A 16,070-nucleotide genomic window follows, 5' to 3' on the forward strand; every position below is an offset into this window, starting at 1 on the left:
ATATAATAAGAGTTGAGGTTGTGTTTTATTTTAAAATGGGTAGTGTTTATTTTTTTTTTATATTATTGATTTTAAATAATGATTACTAAAATGTGAACGGATATTATGGGTTTATATTGATACTTTTTTGTTAAATTTGACTGATATTTTTGTGAAATTTGACTGATTTTTTTGTGAAATTTGACTGATTTTTTTGTGAAATTTGACTGATATTTTTGTGAAAATTGACTGATATTTTTGTGTATTATTCTTATCGGGATAAATATATGTTAATAATAAAAATAAGAACATATGATACAAAATAAAAAAAAAAATGCATACACATTATATATATAGTATAAGTCAATATATGAAATTTTCTTGAACACATAATATATGCACATACATATTTATTGTGAAGATATAATTTTTTTATATAAATTTTTTTGATTTTTAGCATTAACAAAATATGGCAAACTTATTTGATATAACATAAGGTTTTATTTATACAGTATTTTGCATATTACTTTAAGATCATGTGTTAATAAAGTGTGTTAAAATATAGTTTAATATCATTAAGGACATTTTATGATATTAATATTTATTCCCTTTATATGCTTAAATTTTTTATTTAAAAATATAGGGAAAATATAAATATGGTATTTTGAGCTATATTTATAATTTTTTTTTTTTTTTTTTTTTTATTTGTATGTGTATAATATTAGTATCATTATACTATTTATATTTATTGGGAATATAATAATATTTTTTTATACATTTTGGGATTTAATTTTTTTTCACAAATTCAATTTGAATACAATAAATCAGAAAAAGGACAATTTTTTTAACGAATATGAAAAAGGACAATTTTTTTAACGAATAGGAAAAAGATCAATTTAATAATAAAAACATTATTTGTGCAAATATATATGTCTAGAATTTTGTAAAAGGAATGTAAATATATATATATATTTACTGTGTATGTAGGACATGAATTAAATTAAAAAAAAAAAAAAAAAGAGTATAATTTTTAAGGTGAATATTATAAGTATTGAAATGTAAATGTATAAAAATATGTAAGCAATGTGTGCTTATATGAATAAACCAAATTTGTGTAATTCCGTGATGTTATTAAAAGGTTCTGATAAATTATTTTATGATAATTTAATAAATTTAGATGAAAGATTAAAACTAAATAATAATTTTAACGAAAATAGATATAATGAAAATTGTAATAAAAGCTTTGTAAGAAATAATAGACGGTTTAAAACTGAGCCTTCTAAAATTTTTAATAAAAATACAAAATCATCAGGTTATTCTTTTTTTCAAAATATTTTTGGTTTCTCAAAAAGCGTTTCTCATAAAGAAAATCTGGAAAACGACAAAACCGAACTAAATGGAACCGACACAGGCGAGAGCGACCAAAGCGGAAGAAGCGAAAAAAGCGGAAAAGGCGGAAAAAGCGAAAAAAGCGGAAAAGGCGGAAAAAGCGAAAAAAGCGAAAAGAATGAAAATGGCGAAAGTGGCGGTGGGGGCAAGCTGTATATAAACGGGTTAGCTAGCCAAATTGACAATAATTTGTCGAATAAAAAATATGAGCTCACTGGTTATACTGGACTGGATGATAAAAATGATATGAACGAAGAAAAATGTGTAAAAAAAAAAGAGAAAGAAATAAATTCATTAGATAAGAGAATGGTAAATAGTTATGTAATATCTGACGTTTTTTTAAAAAAAAATATAAAATCTATAATTGTATATAATACAGGAGGAATTGATATAGAACTGATTGAAAATGAAAACCCTGAATTTTTATATCATACATATACAGGAAATAGAATATCTAATATATATTATAATTATGATGATAAAATTAAGGAAAAAGATAGTTACAATGAAAGATGTAATGATGATATAAAAGGAAATCGTAGTAATAGTAATAAAATATTTTGTATGGAAAAAGAAGAATTGAATTGTCCAAATGATTGTAATCAAAATTGTGATATTAATTCGTCTATATCTAGTTTATCAATAAATATATCTGAAAAAAAAAAATATAAAAAATATTATTATATAGGAGAATCTTTTAATAACATGCGAAATGGTTGGGGAATGTTAATATATAATGATAGAGTTATATTCGAAGGGGAATATAAAATGGATAATGCAATAGGTTATTTTATTAAATATAATGAATATTCAACAGAAATTGGATATAGGAGCCCTATAAGTATAAAATCGGTAATTATTATGAGTGATAGTGATAATTTCATAATTCAAAATAAGTCTGAACATTTAAATGGTGATTGTAATGATGATGATGATGATAATGGCAATGATAATGATGATGGTGACAAAATTAAGAAAAATAACAAAAATAATAATTTGTCAAATGTGCTCATTTGTAATAATGAACATAGCATATGTAATAAAACTTTTTCAAATTTTGAAGAAACATATAATTTAGAAAAATTAAAAGATAAAAATAATAATTCATATTCTTATCATAAAATAGACAAAAATTGTGATGCATCCTTTAAAAAAAACCATAACTCTATTAAAAAATTTTCTACACAATTTTGTAAAAGTGGTTTGGAAAGCAACGATTATATTGGTATAAACAAATTTGCTGATTCTACTTCAGCATGCCATATAGCTAGAGGAGGCAATTCCCCAAAATTAACAGATTTGACCAATTCAACCAATTCGACCAATTTAGCCAATTCAACCAATTTAAATGTCGTATCCAATTATATTCGGAAAAATAGCAAACATAAAACGACTCCAGCACAATCACTAAATTATTTAAAACCCCCTAATATGAATTTTATAAAAAATAATATTTTCTTAAATAAAAATATTAAAAAAAGTGAAAAAATTTTAAGAAAAAAAAAAAAAAAAACAACTTCACATACATTTACACCAATAAATATTATTGTAACTTCTTTTGATAGTGATGATAATATTGGGGATCCTGATTGTATGGATTCTGACATTATAATGAAAAAAAGTGAGGTAGAAAAAGATAGAGAAGATAAGACAAATTGTAGTGATTATGAACATGACGAAAGTAATAATTATGGAAACTATTTTGATACAATTAATGAAAGAGTAAAAAAAAATACTTTAGATGTAGAAATTTATGATGAATATAAAAATTTGATATGTGCAAATATAAATAACGATAATTTTGTATTTAAAAATAATGAAATTGCAATATTTGACAAATTTATAGAAAATCAAAATGTTAATAATGACAAGGGGTGGGAAAATCATATCATGAGGAAGACAATATGTGAAGAAAATTTTAAAGTAGATAAGATATTAAATGAGGGCGATTTTACTATTAGTACAGATGCAGTAGATGCAGATAATGATTATGCAGACATTCTAGAACCCACAATCGATAATGATAAGCATTGCACCAAGTTAGAAGCGAGTCTAAAAGGGGGAGGCGAGGGCAGATGTGGTGAGAGTGGCGATGGCAGATGCGGCGAGAGTGGAGGGGGCGATGGGGAAAGAAAGTTTTGTAAGTTTCTAAAAAGGGAAATGAGGAAAAAGTTAAGAGGAGCTACATTTCCAGAAACACATGATGATAGACAAAAAAACTGTTTTCTTTTTATTGATGATTATTTAACTTCAAACAATTATAAGTTTGATAAAATAAGTAATGATATTAGATTAAGAGCATCTGATTATAATAAATGGTCAGTTAATATGTTATATAACTTTTTGAAAATGATAGGATTAAAAAAAGAAGCTTATTTATTTAAAATAAATAAAATTAGAGGATATCATATATTAAAAATAACTGATAATGAACTCAAAAAACTTAATATAAATAATCAATATACTAGAAAATTTATTCTTTCTGTTTTTCGTTTTTTAGTTAATTCTATTGATAGTGCAGATCCATTATCATTAAATTTTAACACAAGTAAAAAATTCACATTTAATAAAATTAAAAATATATCTAATAATGATATAATTATATTAAATAAAATAGGAGGTGGCAGTTATGCACAAGTATTTAGAGGAAAATATAAAGGAAAAATAATTGCTTGTAAATTGTTTGTATATAATACTAGAGAATTAAGTGAAGAAAGCTATTGTGAAAGTTATATATCGACTCCTAGATCTACTCACCAATATATTTTTCCAAAAATTTTTAAAAACATGCCAAGTGCAGACTCAGAAGTAGGAGATCCCAGTCACGATGTTGATTCGATAAGAAGTGATGATTTAGAAAAAATTGGGAAAAACTTCGAACAAATTGGGAAAAACTTCGAAAGGGGCGATGGTGATTTTCCAAAGGTGCTAACCAATTTGTGCACATTGCAAAGAAATAAAAAAATAAAAAAAATGGCAAATTTGGAAATATTTCGATATTTTCCAACACCTATAAAATATCGAAATTATGAAGCAAAAATTTTATATTCATTACAAAATTGTAAACATGTCATAAAATTATTGGGGGTTTGTAGTTTAGGGCAAGGAGAAGAATCACTAATTTTACAATATTGTCCAGGAGGAAGTTTAGAAAAATATATATATTATGATGAAAAAAAAAAAATAAATAAACAAAATAAACATTTATCAAGACCCCAAGTTGTTAAAATTTTTCAGCAAATAGCTAAAGGAATGTATGAAATACATTCTAATAATTTTTTCCATCGTGATATTAAATTATCTAATATATTATTAGATGAAAATAAAAATGCTATTATATCTGATTTTGGGTTATCTACATATTTTTCGTTAAATGATAGTCCAAGTGCATATGCTATTTATGGAAATATTTTTTATGCAGCTCCTGAAGTTTTAAAAGGTGAGGGTTTTTTTAAAGAATCAGATGTATGGTCATTTGGTGTTAGTCTTTGGGAAGCTTTAACAAAAAAAATTGCATATGATGGTTTATCATCTTCTGAAACATTTTGCAAAATATCATCAGGCGAATTACATTTACCAATACCAAATGACATTCCTAAAGATTTGTCAGATTTATTAAAAAGTGTCCTTGAATATGATTTTACAAAAAGACCCCTATTTGATGTTATAGCTCGAAAGTTAGAACAAATATGGGAGGCAGCTGAAAAGCGGTTGCACTTTGATATGATTTCCTTTTTGGATGGATGAGTTAGGAAAAAAAAATAAAAAAAAAAACACGAAATAAAATAATACGAAATAATAAAATCATACGAAATAATAAAATCATACGAAATAATAAAATCATACGAAATAATAAAACCTTTGCTTCGACAAATTTTGTCTAAATTGAGCAAATAAAATTCGTATAATATATGTAACTATTTGTAGGGAGACTTTTAGTGCGCGTTACTCCCAGTTGGCAATAAAACGTTGTCAGAATTGTATGCATATGCATATGTATATTTATATTTATATATTTATATATTTATACATTTACGTATACATATTTACGTATACATTTACGTATACATTTACGTAATAGATGGCAGCAGTGTTCATTAGTGTAAAGTTTGTTTATTTTTATTCTATTATTCCAATATAAAATAGATATATCAATTATATATTCTATTGGGGGTGATAGGAAATTGTTGTAGTATTTTTTATATTACCTTTCTTTTTTGTTTTATTTTGTGCACATTTTTATACAATATAAAATATACATAATTATTATTTTTTTTTATCATGTATTAACACAATTTATGTATTATTTTTTTGCTTTTTTTTTTTTTTAATTTAAAAAAAGAGAGATACAATATTTTTTAATTAGCATGTTGTCATTTTATTTTATTTATTCATTTTAACCAACATGTAGTAAATACTATTTTTCTCCAAAAATTATAATAATATATATATGATCATATTTTAGTGTTATATCAAACAAATAAAACTTGAATTGTTTTGTTAATTTTTTTTAAAAATGTAAAGATAATATAGTTGTTTGGGTTATTCTTCTATATATAATGGAAAAAAAAAAAAAAAAAAAAAAAAAAAAATATGCCAACTTTTAGATAAATAAAATGATATTATTTTAATAAGTATAGAATGTACTTAATGATTTATAAAAATATATTTTACTAATTCGAATAATATATATATATATTTATTTGTTTGTTTATTTGCTTATTTTTACTTTTTTCTTTTTATTTATGATGGTTGAACTAAGCAATGACGAAGCCATAAGCTTTTTAAAACAGGCACTACATGAAGTAACAATAATTGAGAAAATACACACACAGAAAATATATAAATTATAAATATGATTTTTATTTAATTAAATTATTATGATTTGTTTATAAATTTAGAAATAAAAAAAATAGTTATTAAATTTGGTTACAATAGTACCCCATGTATAGACATAAAATGGAATAAAATAATTTTATATATTTTTTTTTTTATTTTTTTTTTTTTTTTAATAGGCTGAAAAAAGCTTAAAAGTTGAGACTAAAGAAATGCCAATATTTTGTTTATTAATAAATGAAAAAAAAGAAATAATATCAAGTTCTTATAATTGCACAAATGAATCAAAAAATGGATGTAGACATTGTGAGATCATAGCTATAGATAAATATATTTATGGAAAAAATTATGAAAAAATGAAAAATAAAAATTTAATAAAATGTTTTAATAATAATACTAATAGTATAAATAAATCTTTATCCAATTATTTTTCTGAGCTTAAAAATATTGATAAAGAATTTGAGGATAATAAGGAAAATACAAATTGTACTAAAGAACACTCTATAAATTTTGAGCAAATACAAAAAGAAATAACAAAAAAAATTCAAAAATTAAAAAAATTTACTATTGTTGTTACTTGCGAGCCCTGTATAATGTGTGTGTACGCCTTGAAGTTAGTTGGTAACAAAAAAAACAAAAAAAAAACCAAAAAAAACAAAAAAAAAACAAAAAAAAAACAAACTTATGATGATACTATGATGATACATAGATGATGTCCCTTTTTAAACTCATAACCGCTTTATACTTGACCATTTTGGGGGCTTATTCAAATTTCAGGATACATAATAAACTACGATTTTTATTTTTAAATTTCAGGAATACAAGACATTTATTTTTGTTGCTTAAATGAGCGATTTGGAGGATGTGGATCTGTACTGTCTTTACATCAAGTGTAATAAAAAATAATAAGAAATAATAATAAAATAAATCGAATAAATATATTTTTTCGAATTTTTTCCTATTTTTTCCTAATTTTTTCCTAATTTTTTAAAGATATGAGAATATGAATGTGCATTATATAGAATGTAATGATTGCACAAATAAAAGTATCAATCTTATGAAGTTATTTTATAAGTCTGGAAATCCATCAGGTTTTTTTTGCACACATTTGCCACAAAGTTTATTTTGACAATGCACATGTCATTGCATCTTCATCTTATTTTTTTCATCTTCATCTTATTTTTCTTCTTTTTCCTCACATTTTGATCAGCCCCTGATGAAAAAAGAAAACGGCCTTTGGCTGAAATTTCACTTGAACAGTAAAATAACATTGACAAGAGAAACGTCATATAATAGGGTCATTACATAAAGGGTCATTACATAAAGGGTCATTACATAAAGGGTCATTATATGATAGAGTCATTACATTTTGTAATTATCAAAAACGGAAGAATAAAAGTTTTTACATTTGTGCAAAAATATACGATAAAAAATAAAATACATGCTTAACGCCAAAAATATAAATTTATTTATAATTAAAAAAAATAAACTAAGAAACTATTAGCTTATTGATGCATTGAAAAGGTTAAAGAAGTGCATAAAACTAAGTTTTAGAAAAAAATGAACTAAAAACAAAATTTAAGAAATGTACCAGAAATGTACCAAAAATGTAGGGAAGTAAGAAAATGTAAGGAATAAAAATAGTGCAATTATTTTTTGGTTAATCAAAATAAGACACATAAAATATGAATTGATCCGGATGTATAAATATTATAAAATGAGGATATTGAATGGGGAGTAGTTTGGAATTGTAGGATCTCTTTCCATTTTGTCTCCATTTTTTCTCCATTTTTTCTCATTTTTTTTTCTCCATTTTTTCTTCTCCATTTTTTCTTCATTTTTTCTTCATTTTTTTTGATTTTTGCTCTCGGCAGAAATGTCGGAAAACATATTCCTATTTGCATACAGGGCATCAAAAAATGCATCTATGTATTCGTTTATGTCATATTTTTTAGTTAAGAATATATGGGTAAGTTCTATTTGATTATTTTGAATATATTTTTTTAAAAACAAGTTATCATTTTTTATTATATGTATATGATTATCTTTAAATTCAAAAGATGGTGAAAAACCTTTTTCAATTATAATCAGAATCCATATTTTTATAAGCAACTCTATAAAAATTGTTAATATATTTTTAAAAAATTTATTTGGAAGTTGAGTAAAAAATTTTTCAATAGTGTCTGGAAAAATAGATATGATAGTTGTAAGAGTATTTATGTTAAAAGGATTATATAAATTATAAAATAATTCTTTTTGGAATTCATAACAAATTATTCGCATAGATAAAACTTTAAATATATGATATAAGAAATTATTTAAATTGTTTTTTATATTATTAATAGATGTATTTAAAACTCCGAATATTGTTTTTGTATAATAATTTTTTTGTAATGTTTCTTTATTTATATCAAAGTTAATATAATTATTAAAAATATTGCTTATTTTTTCTACATTATCTGTACGTGTGCATATATATTTTAAAATATATCTCTCAATTTTTTTTCGGATCTCATTTATTTGATTCATAAAAAAACTTATGTTCCATATCAATACTAAAGATTCAGACATATCAGAATCATCAAAAAAGTAGTTTATCTCTTCGATTATGTTTATTATGTCCTCGCTCATGCAGTTTTTCCCACAATCTTCATTCTGTTTTCCACTTTTTTCGCCATTCTGTTCGCCATTCTGTTTGCCATTCTGTTCGTCATTCTGTTTCCCATTTTCTCTTCCATTTTCTCTTCCATTTTCTACCTTTTTATTACTGGCATTAGTGCCATGATATAATGTCGACAAATTTGAAAATTCATTAATATCATCTAATATTTCTCCCACTTTATGTTTTAACTTATTTACACCCAAATCTTCATAATTAAATAAATTGTAAAAAATATTTTTTTTTTTTTTTTTATGTTTAATTCTTTTTGTTACTTGATTGATATCACTAAATTCTTGTTCAATATTTTCATCATATATTATACTTTGTTTTTTATTGTTAAAAATGTCTAAATCATTTTTTTTAAATATATCAGGAAATTTATTTAATTCATTATTTGTGTTTGAAATATTATTGCTGTTCATATTTTTTTGGTTTTTTTTTTTTTTTTTTTTTTTTTCCCCTATATTTATATATTTATCCCATTTAATTTTTTGTCGTTCTGTAATATTTAATAAATTATTAAAATAGTTATCTGCATATTGATTAAGTAGAGATATAATAAAAGAGGAATAACGTTTTTTATAATTTTCACAATATTCAATAATAAAATTATTGAGGAAATCCAAAAAGGGTATCATAATCCACTCTATTGGACATTTATATTGAAATAAAATTTCTAAAATATTTAAAATTATTGAAAATATATCAACACATGTTGAATTATATATAATATCTGGACTATTTAATGGAACTAGTTTTTCATTTTCTGAACATTTATATAATAATTTTTTTGTATCTTTTAATCTTTTGTCTATAATTTGTATAAATATCTTTTCTAGCTTAAACATCAATTTTACCATACATGGATTATTTGAGTTAGAGATTATTAAAGACAAACTTATAAACATATCTTCGTCACTTTTCTCGGAACTTTTCTCGGAACTTTTCTCGGAACTTCGCTCGGCACTTCCCTCTACATTTTGATCTACATGTTGCAAGCTGCTAATTCGATTTTCATAATAATGTATTATCTTATTTTCGATCTTTGAACTTTGTTGTTTAGATAAATTTTTAAGTTGATTGTCATTTTGATTTTGATCCGATTTGTGCACTATATTATTATTGTTATCGGTTCTGTATTTTTGATAATAATTTGTTTGAATTATAATTTCTTTATTTATTAAATTAAAATTATATAATGAAATAATTATTGATAATGTTTGGTTAAATAAAAAATCTGTATTATTTTTATTATATCTTAAAAACTTAAAAATTTCATGATATAACGTTTTATTTGCTCCATATAAAACAATTAAAGGATGTTCATCTAATAATAAATATTCTTTCCATATTTTGGAAAAAAATAAAATTTCCATAACTATTTCGTTAATATATTTATTAACCATATCCCCAAACTGGTTATACGCGAGTTCATAAATTAAAGCCGCACTTTCATTTTGTTCCTTTTTTTCGGTATTTTTTCCATTTATTTCGGTATTTTCATTTTCGTCTTTCATTTTCTTCGATTCAATTTCACTTTTTGTTGTTGAAAAAATATTATAAAAAATATTCTTAACAGAATTATAAATAAAAAATTTAAAATAATTTTCTATTTCACATTGAGCTAAAGATTCTGAGCTTATTTGGCAACAGTCTAGATTCAAACTTTTGCTAGATTTACCATTTTTGCATCTTATTTCATTTTGGCATCTCATTTCATTTTCGCACCTTATCTTATTTTCGCATTTTATTTCATTTTCAGACTTGCCTATTGCTTTACAATTTTTGCTAGCTGTCGACTTTTGAAACTCTTTAATAAAATTCTGTTTTCTTTTTTCATCCAAATTTATCTTATTTTTATTTACCCCAAAATATGTGCATATCAACAAAAAGATGTCCAATACATATGATAAGGAATACATATCAATAAATTTTCGATAATTAGATAAAATAAGTATTAAATGGTTTCTAAAATCACAACTTATCATTTTCATGATTATAATATCTGATATTATTTTTTCAATTCTTGTTATATTTATTAGAGAGAAATTACAATCACAATTTGTATAATCTGTATTCAAATTTTGATTTTGTTTATTATCATCATGTACACTATCTTTACCTGACTGTATATTTTCTAAACTGTTACAATTACCAATTAAAGAATTTCTTTTAGCTTTTTTTTTATATGAATTATAATCTAATAAATAATTATGAACATTTTCATCATTTCCATAATTTTCATCATTTTCATCATTTCCATAATTTCCATCATTTTCACAATTTAATAAAATTGAATCTAAAAAAAAGTTGTCAGATGAATATAGCTGTTTGTTCATATAAAAAGATAATATATTAGGAATATAAGGACTAGCCAAATTTTCAAAATTATAATAATTATAATATAATAAAATATTTCGATATCTTTTTAAATATATCATATCATTAATTTGTTTTTGTTTTTTTACATAATTTTCAATTAATAATTTTTCACAAATTTCATTGAGATTTAAAACTTGACTAACCAAATTGTCTTTTTGGCAATATTTTCGAATTTTTTTTTTTTTTTTTATATCATAATTTTTATATAATTCACGAGACATACTATCTACACTCATAATGCTTCCCTTCTTAGTGTATTGTGATGTTCTTGGAATATTTTCAGAAAAAAATTTATTGTTTAAACTTTTTTTCATTTTATTTTTAGTATTAACATATCCATAATTTGAAATATAAGTTTCTAAATTATTTAAATCAATAATTTCATCACATGTTTCTAATATATTATCATCTACAGTTCTATAAAATAATAATTTATGAAAATTTTTTAAACTATAATAAAATTTGGTAGCAATTTGCAAAGTAATAATATTTTGTGTTTTTTTTTTTTGATCGCTAATCTTTGGACTAAAAGTTGAACCATTATTTATTTGGTCATGTTGGCTCACATTTTTGCTCACATTTTTGTTCCCATTTTTGTTCCCATTTTTGCTCACATTTTGAGGGTTCAAAAATAATTCTATATTTCCATTTACCTCTGTTTTTGGCAATATAACTAACATATTTTTATCAATATATGAATAAAATAAATGAATAAAAAAATATAAAATAAAGGTAGATATAGGAATTAATGTTGGTTCGTTACCATTTTCATATTTTTGATTTTTAGGTTTTAATGTTATATCATTTCCTGTTTGTAAATAATATATAATAAAAAAAATTCCTTGTATTATATATGGTGTATCTGAATATATATTCATTTCTGAATTTTTATCAATTACACAAGACATATAAAAATATAAAAAAAAATGTAATAAAATTCTGTCCATATACCAACTCGAAAGCAAAACTGTTTCAAAATTTAATTTATAAAATATTTTATTTTTTATTTGTTTTGAAAATTTATTTAATTTATTATTAGACTTATCAAGACAAACATTTTCTACAATAAAAGATTTTTTTTTTAAATCTTTTGGGATAATAATAGAATTAAAACTTTGAATTGAATTGGATAAAATGTTAGAATTATGTATTTTATTGCTTTCTTTCAACTCTTTTTCAAAAATTTTGTTAATTAACTTATCATAATTAAATAAATTGTCATTATTACTATTATTTTTTTTATCCATTTTATCAGAATTAATAAAATCGGAACTAACATTTTGTTTTATGTAACTATCCATGTTGTTATTTATGTCTAATTCATTTATTTTGTTTATAATATTTTCTCCCTTTTCAATATCAATACATTGATTATAAATATTTCTAATTTCATAATCATAATATTCAATTTTGGTAAAATATTTAATCATATTTGCTAATTTCTTTTTTTCATCATATTTTCCAATATTCCATTCATTTTGTTTTAATATACATTTTAATTCAAAAAGAATACGAAATGATTTTATAAAATTTTTTAATAATAAATTAGATATAAATATAATTTTTTCATCTTTTTCCAAATTTTCAAAATCGATAAAATTGACTTGATAAAAATCTTCTTGTTTATTTTTTATTTTTTTTGAAAGTATATAATTATGAATTTTTTGAATTTTTTTTTGAACATTTTTTATATATTTTACAAAATTATTATTTTCATTACTTTTATTTAGATAACTGAAATATTCTTCATTTTGTTTAAATTCGTTAAAAATATTATTAACATTGTAAGGATAATATGAAAAATTAAAATATGGAACAAACTTAATAAATCGATTAAATTTTAAATATAAAGAAATATAAAATATATGAAATTGTCTTTTTATCCATTCTCCATAAATTGTATAATCATTATTACTATGTCGAATATTATTTGTTCGTATTTCCTTAATATTTATATCTGGTCTATATTTTAAATCAAGAGTGTCAATAATTCTAACAATTCGAAATCTTATATCGAGAATGTGAAAAGAATACACATTTCCATTATTTAAATAATAATTAGGAAGTGTAAATAAAGTTATTAAATTATTTGTTCTTGAATCTAAATTTAATTTTATTCTAAAAATACTTAATATTCTTTTTATTAATAATATATTTTCCAATTTTACATTTTCTATGTAATTCATATATTGAAAAAAATCATCATCTTTTTTCTCATTTTTGTAAAAAGACGAAAAATCTGATGAAGTATTTTTATTATCTTTGAATTGGGCGGCGCCATTATTATTATTGTCTATTTTTCCCATTTTTGTATAATATTTTGAATTATTTGTTTTGTTCATATTTTTTGGGGGATTGTTCATATTTTTTTGGGGATTACTCATATTTTTTGGGGGATTGTTCATATTTTTTTGGGGATTGTTCATATTTTTTGGGGGATTGTTCATAATATTTTGGGGACTGTTCATAATATTTTCCTTTTCTTTCCATTCTAATGTTGGTAATAAATGTGAACATTTTTTGTGAAACCTTTTATATAATCGATTAGTAACATTACTTTTCTTTTTATCATCAACAAATAAGTACATATTTAATTGAGAACATAAAGAATAATATACAAGAAGTATCGATTCATATGCCAATAGTTTGTAATCATTTTCATCGATATCATTTTCTCCAAAATCCAATGAATTTGTATATAAATCATTTATACTATTATTAAAATATGATATGCTTTTAATATTTTTTGGAAATTTGAAAGGATACATATAATGAACCTCTTCATGAAAATATCCTCGAAAATGTGTTATATCTTCGAGTGAATTTTCGCTTGCATTAATAAAATCTTCATTTTGGCTATCACTATCACGATCGCTATCACTTTCGCTTTCGCTATTAATTTGGTTATTTATTCCCCAATCCAACTTACGAGTAAAATATCCTTCACCAACATTACTAAACTGAAGTAGATATTTTTCATAATTTTTTTGTCTATTTTTAAAAAATGTTATTATATTTTGTTCACTATCTATTTTATTGTCATTTAAATATGTTTTAATATGAACATCCATGTGTGTATTTTTTTTTTTTTTTTCATTTTCACCTTGCTTGTGCAGGTTTTTGTTATTTTTTATATGATCATGTTCATTCATATAATTTATTTTTTCGATTTGGGTATAATTTTTTTTTATGATTATAGGGATATAAAATTTATCGGGGAATTGACAATCCCTTCGTGAGTTAGGTCTATTTTTTTTGTTTTTGTTTTGTTTATAATTTTGTTGATCTGTTTGTACCTTTTTTTGTTCGATTTTCTCTTTTTCATCTAAACTTTCCTTTTGTTTATTTAATGAAATATTCTCACTATCAATCAATTCCCCTTTCCGAAAATTTTGACTAGCTATAGATTTTTTTTTTTCTGTTTGGCTATTTTTTTTTCCACTTTTAGAACTATTACTTGAGGATGATTTCTTGTATGGATATAACATATATTGCTCTTCTTTAGTTAGTATATCATATTTTTTAATTTTTTTTTGTAAATTATCTACATCTATGCCTTTATTTAAAATGCAACTTAGCCAATTTTGATAATCTACAAATGAATCATATGAACTAATATCATCTGATTTCTCTAGTAATAAAATATTCATATCAATATGTTTAAGAGAAAGTAATTTTATAAATGTTCTAATGCTTGAATATAAAATTTCAATTCTATATTTTTCTCTTATTTCAAACTTTTCCAAATAAAGATTTTTTTTTTTTTTTTCATTTTCTTCTTTTTCTAGGACATTTTCATTTACAATGCCCTGATCATTATCTCTAGTTGACTCTTCATTTTGTTTTTCTTTTTTATCATCATATTGATGTGTATCTTTGTGTGTGCATTTTAAACGTAATTTGTATTCCTTTAATTCTTCAATATCATCATATAAGAATTCATAAAGTGATTTTTTTTTATTTTGAATAGCTAACATTCGTTCTTTTGATTTTGCCAAAAGAAGTTTATTAACATTTTTCCCAAATTTTTGTGTTAACTCTTTAAAAGCAATAATTTCTTTATCCAAATTAATATTTAATTTGTTAATTTCTAAAAAGTGTCTTTTATATTTTATATGATTTAAATAACGATTAGAAAATTCTTCATTTTCTAAACATTTTTTTAATTCGATTTCAAAATTATTTAACGGTATATTATCAATAAATATTTCATTAATTTGATCTTGACTTAAGTTAGTAGAGTTGGTAATATTCTCAGAATAGTTATTAACACTTTCAATTTTATTATCAGCATTCTTTGGTTGGTCTTTTTTATTTTCAACATTATCATCATTATTATTTATCGAAATTGTGTCAGCACATTTTTCAACATGTTTTTTTTTCTCATCTTCTTTATATATAGAATTAATAGATTCAATTCTTTCTTTTTCTTCTTCTTCTAATTTATGAACAATATTTTTTTGAATTTGGTCACTTAAAGTTAAATTTTCGTCAGAATATATTTTTATAAGAGATACTACATTAAGAAAGCATTTTGAAAAGTATAAGTTTTCAAATTTATCATCATCATTATTATTGTTATTTTTTTGGATGTTTGATATTATTGTATTTCCATTGTTATGTATTTTTTTTAACGAATTTCCAAAATCCTTAAATGCTAAACTTATGTCTTCAAAAAACTTCTTTATATCTCTATTTTCCTTTACCCCATGATAATCTTTATTTTTTAGCAAACCCTTTATATTTTCAAAATCCAATATACATGAGCTGTTTAAATGCAGCATGATTTGCAAAAAGGATATGGGAAAAAGGAACCATTAAT

General features: G+C 22.5%; 3 protein-coding genes across 3 annotated transcripts; 2 read left to right on the forward strand and 1 right to left on the reverse strand.

Moving 5' to 3' along the window:
- Positions 1-1,062: 1,062 nt before the first annotated feature.
- Positions 1,063-5,115, forward strand: PY17X_1367800 (tyrosine kinase-like protein, putative; the record flags this gene model as incomplete). Its single annotated transcript, XM_719160.2, has 1 exon — positions 1,063-5,115. The coding sequence occupies one exon, from the start codon at positions 1,063-1,065 to the stop codon at positions 5,113-5,115; it is 4,053 nt and encodes a 1,350-aa protein (XP_724253.2).
- Positions 5,116-6,116: 1,001 nt separating this feature from the next.
- On the forward strand, positions 6,117-7,467 carry PY17X_1367900 (cytidine and deoxycytidylate deaminase, putative; the record flags this gene model as incomplete). The annotated part of the gene is made up of 5 exons (XM_022957332.1): positions 6,117-6,173; positions 6,384-6,825; positions 7,021-7,096; positions 7,198-7,295; positions 7,415-7,467. 5 exons carry the CDS (start codon positions 6,117-6,119, stop codon positions 7,465-7,467), a joined length of 726 nt encoding a protein of 241 aa, XP_022813766.1.
- A 582-nt stretch (positions 7,468-8,049) lies between these two features.
- PY17X_1368000 (conserved Plasmodium protein, unknown function) lies at positions 8,050-16,032 on the reverse strand (the record flags this gene model as incomplete). Its single annotated transcript, XM_723966.2, has 1 exon — positions 8,050-16,032. The coding sequence occupies one exon, from the start codon at positions 16,030-16,032 to the stop codon at positions 8,050-8,052; it is 7,983 nt and encodes a 2,660-aa protein (XP_729059.2).
- Between the last annotated feature and the right edge of the window lie 38 nt (positions 16,033-16,070).

The sequence above is a fragment of the Plasmodium yoelii genome, assembly GCF_900002385.2.
Source record: "Plasmodium yoelii strain 17X genome assembly, chromosome: 13".
NCBI lineage: Eukaryota > Apicomplexa > Aconoidasida > Haemosporida > Plasmodiidae > Plasmodium > Plasmodium yoelii.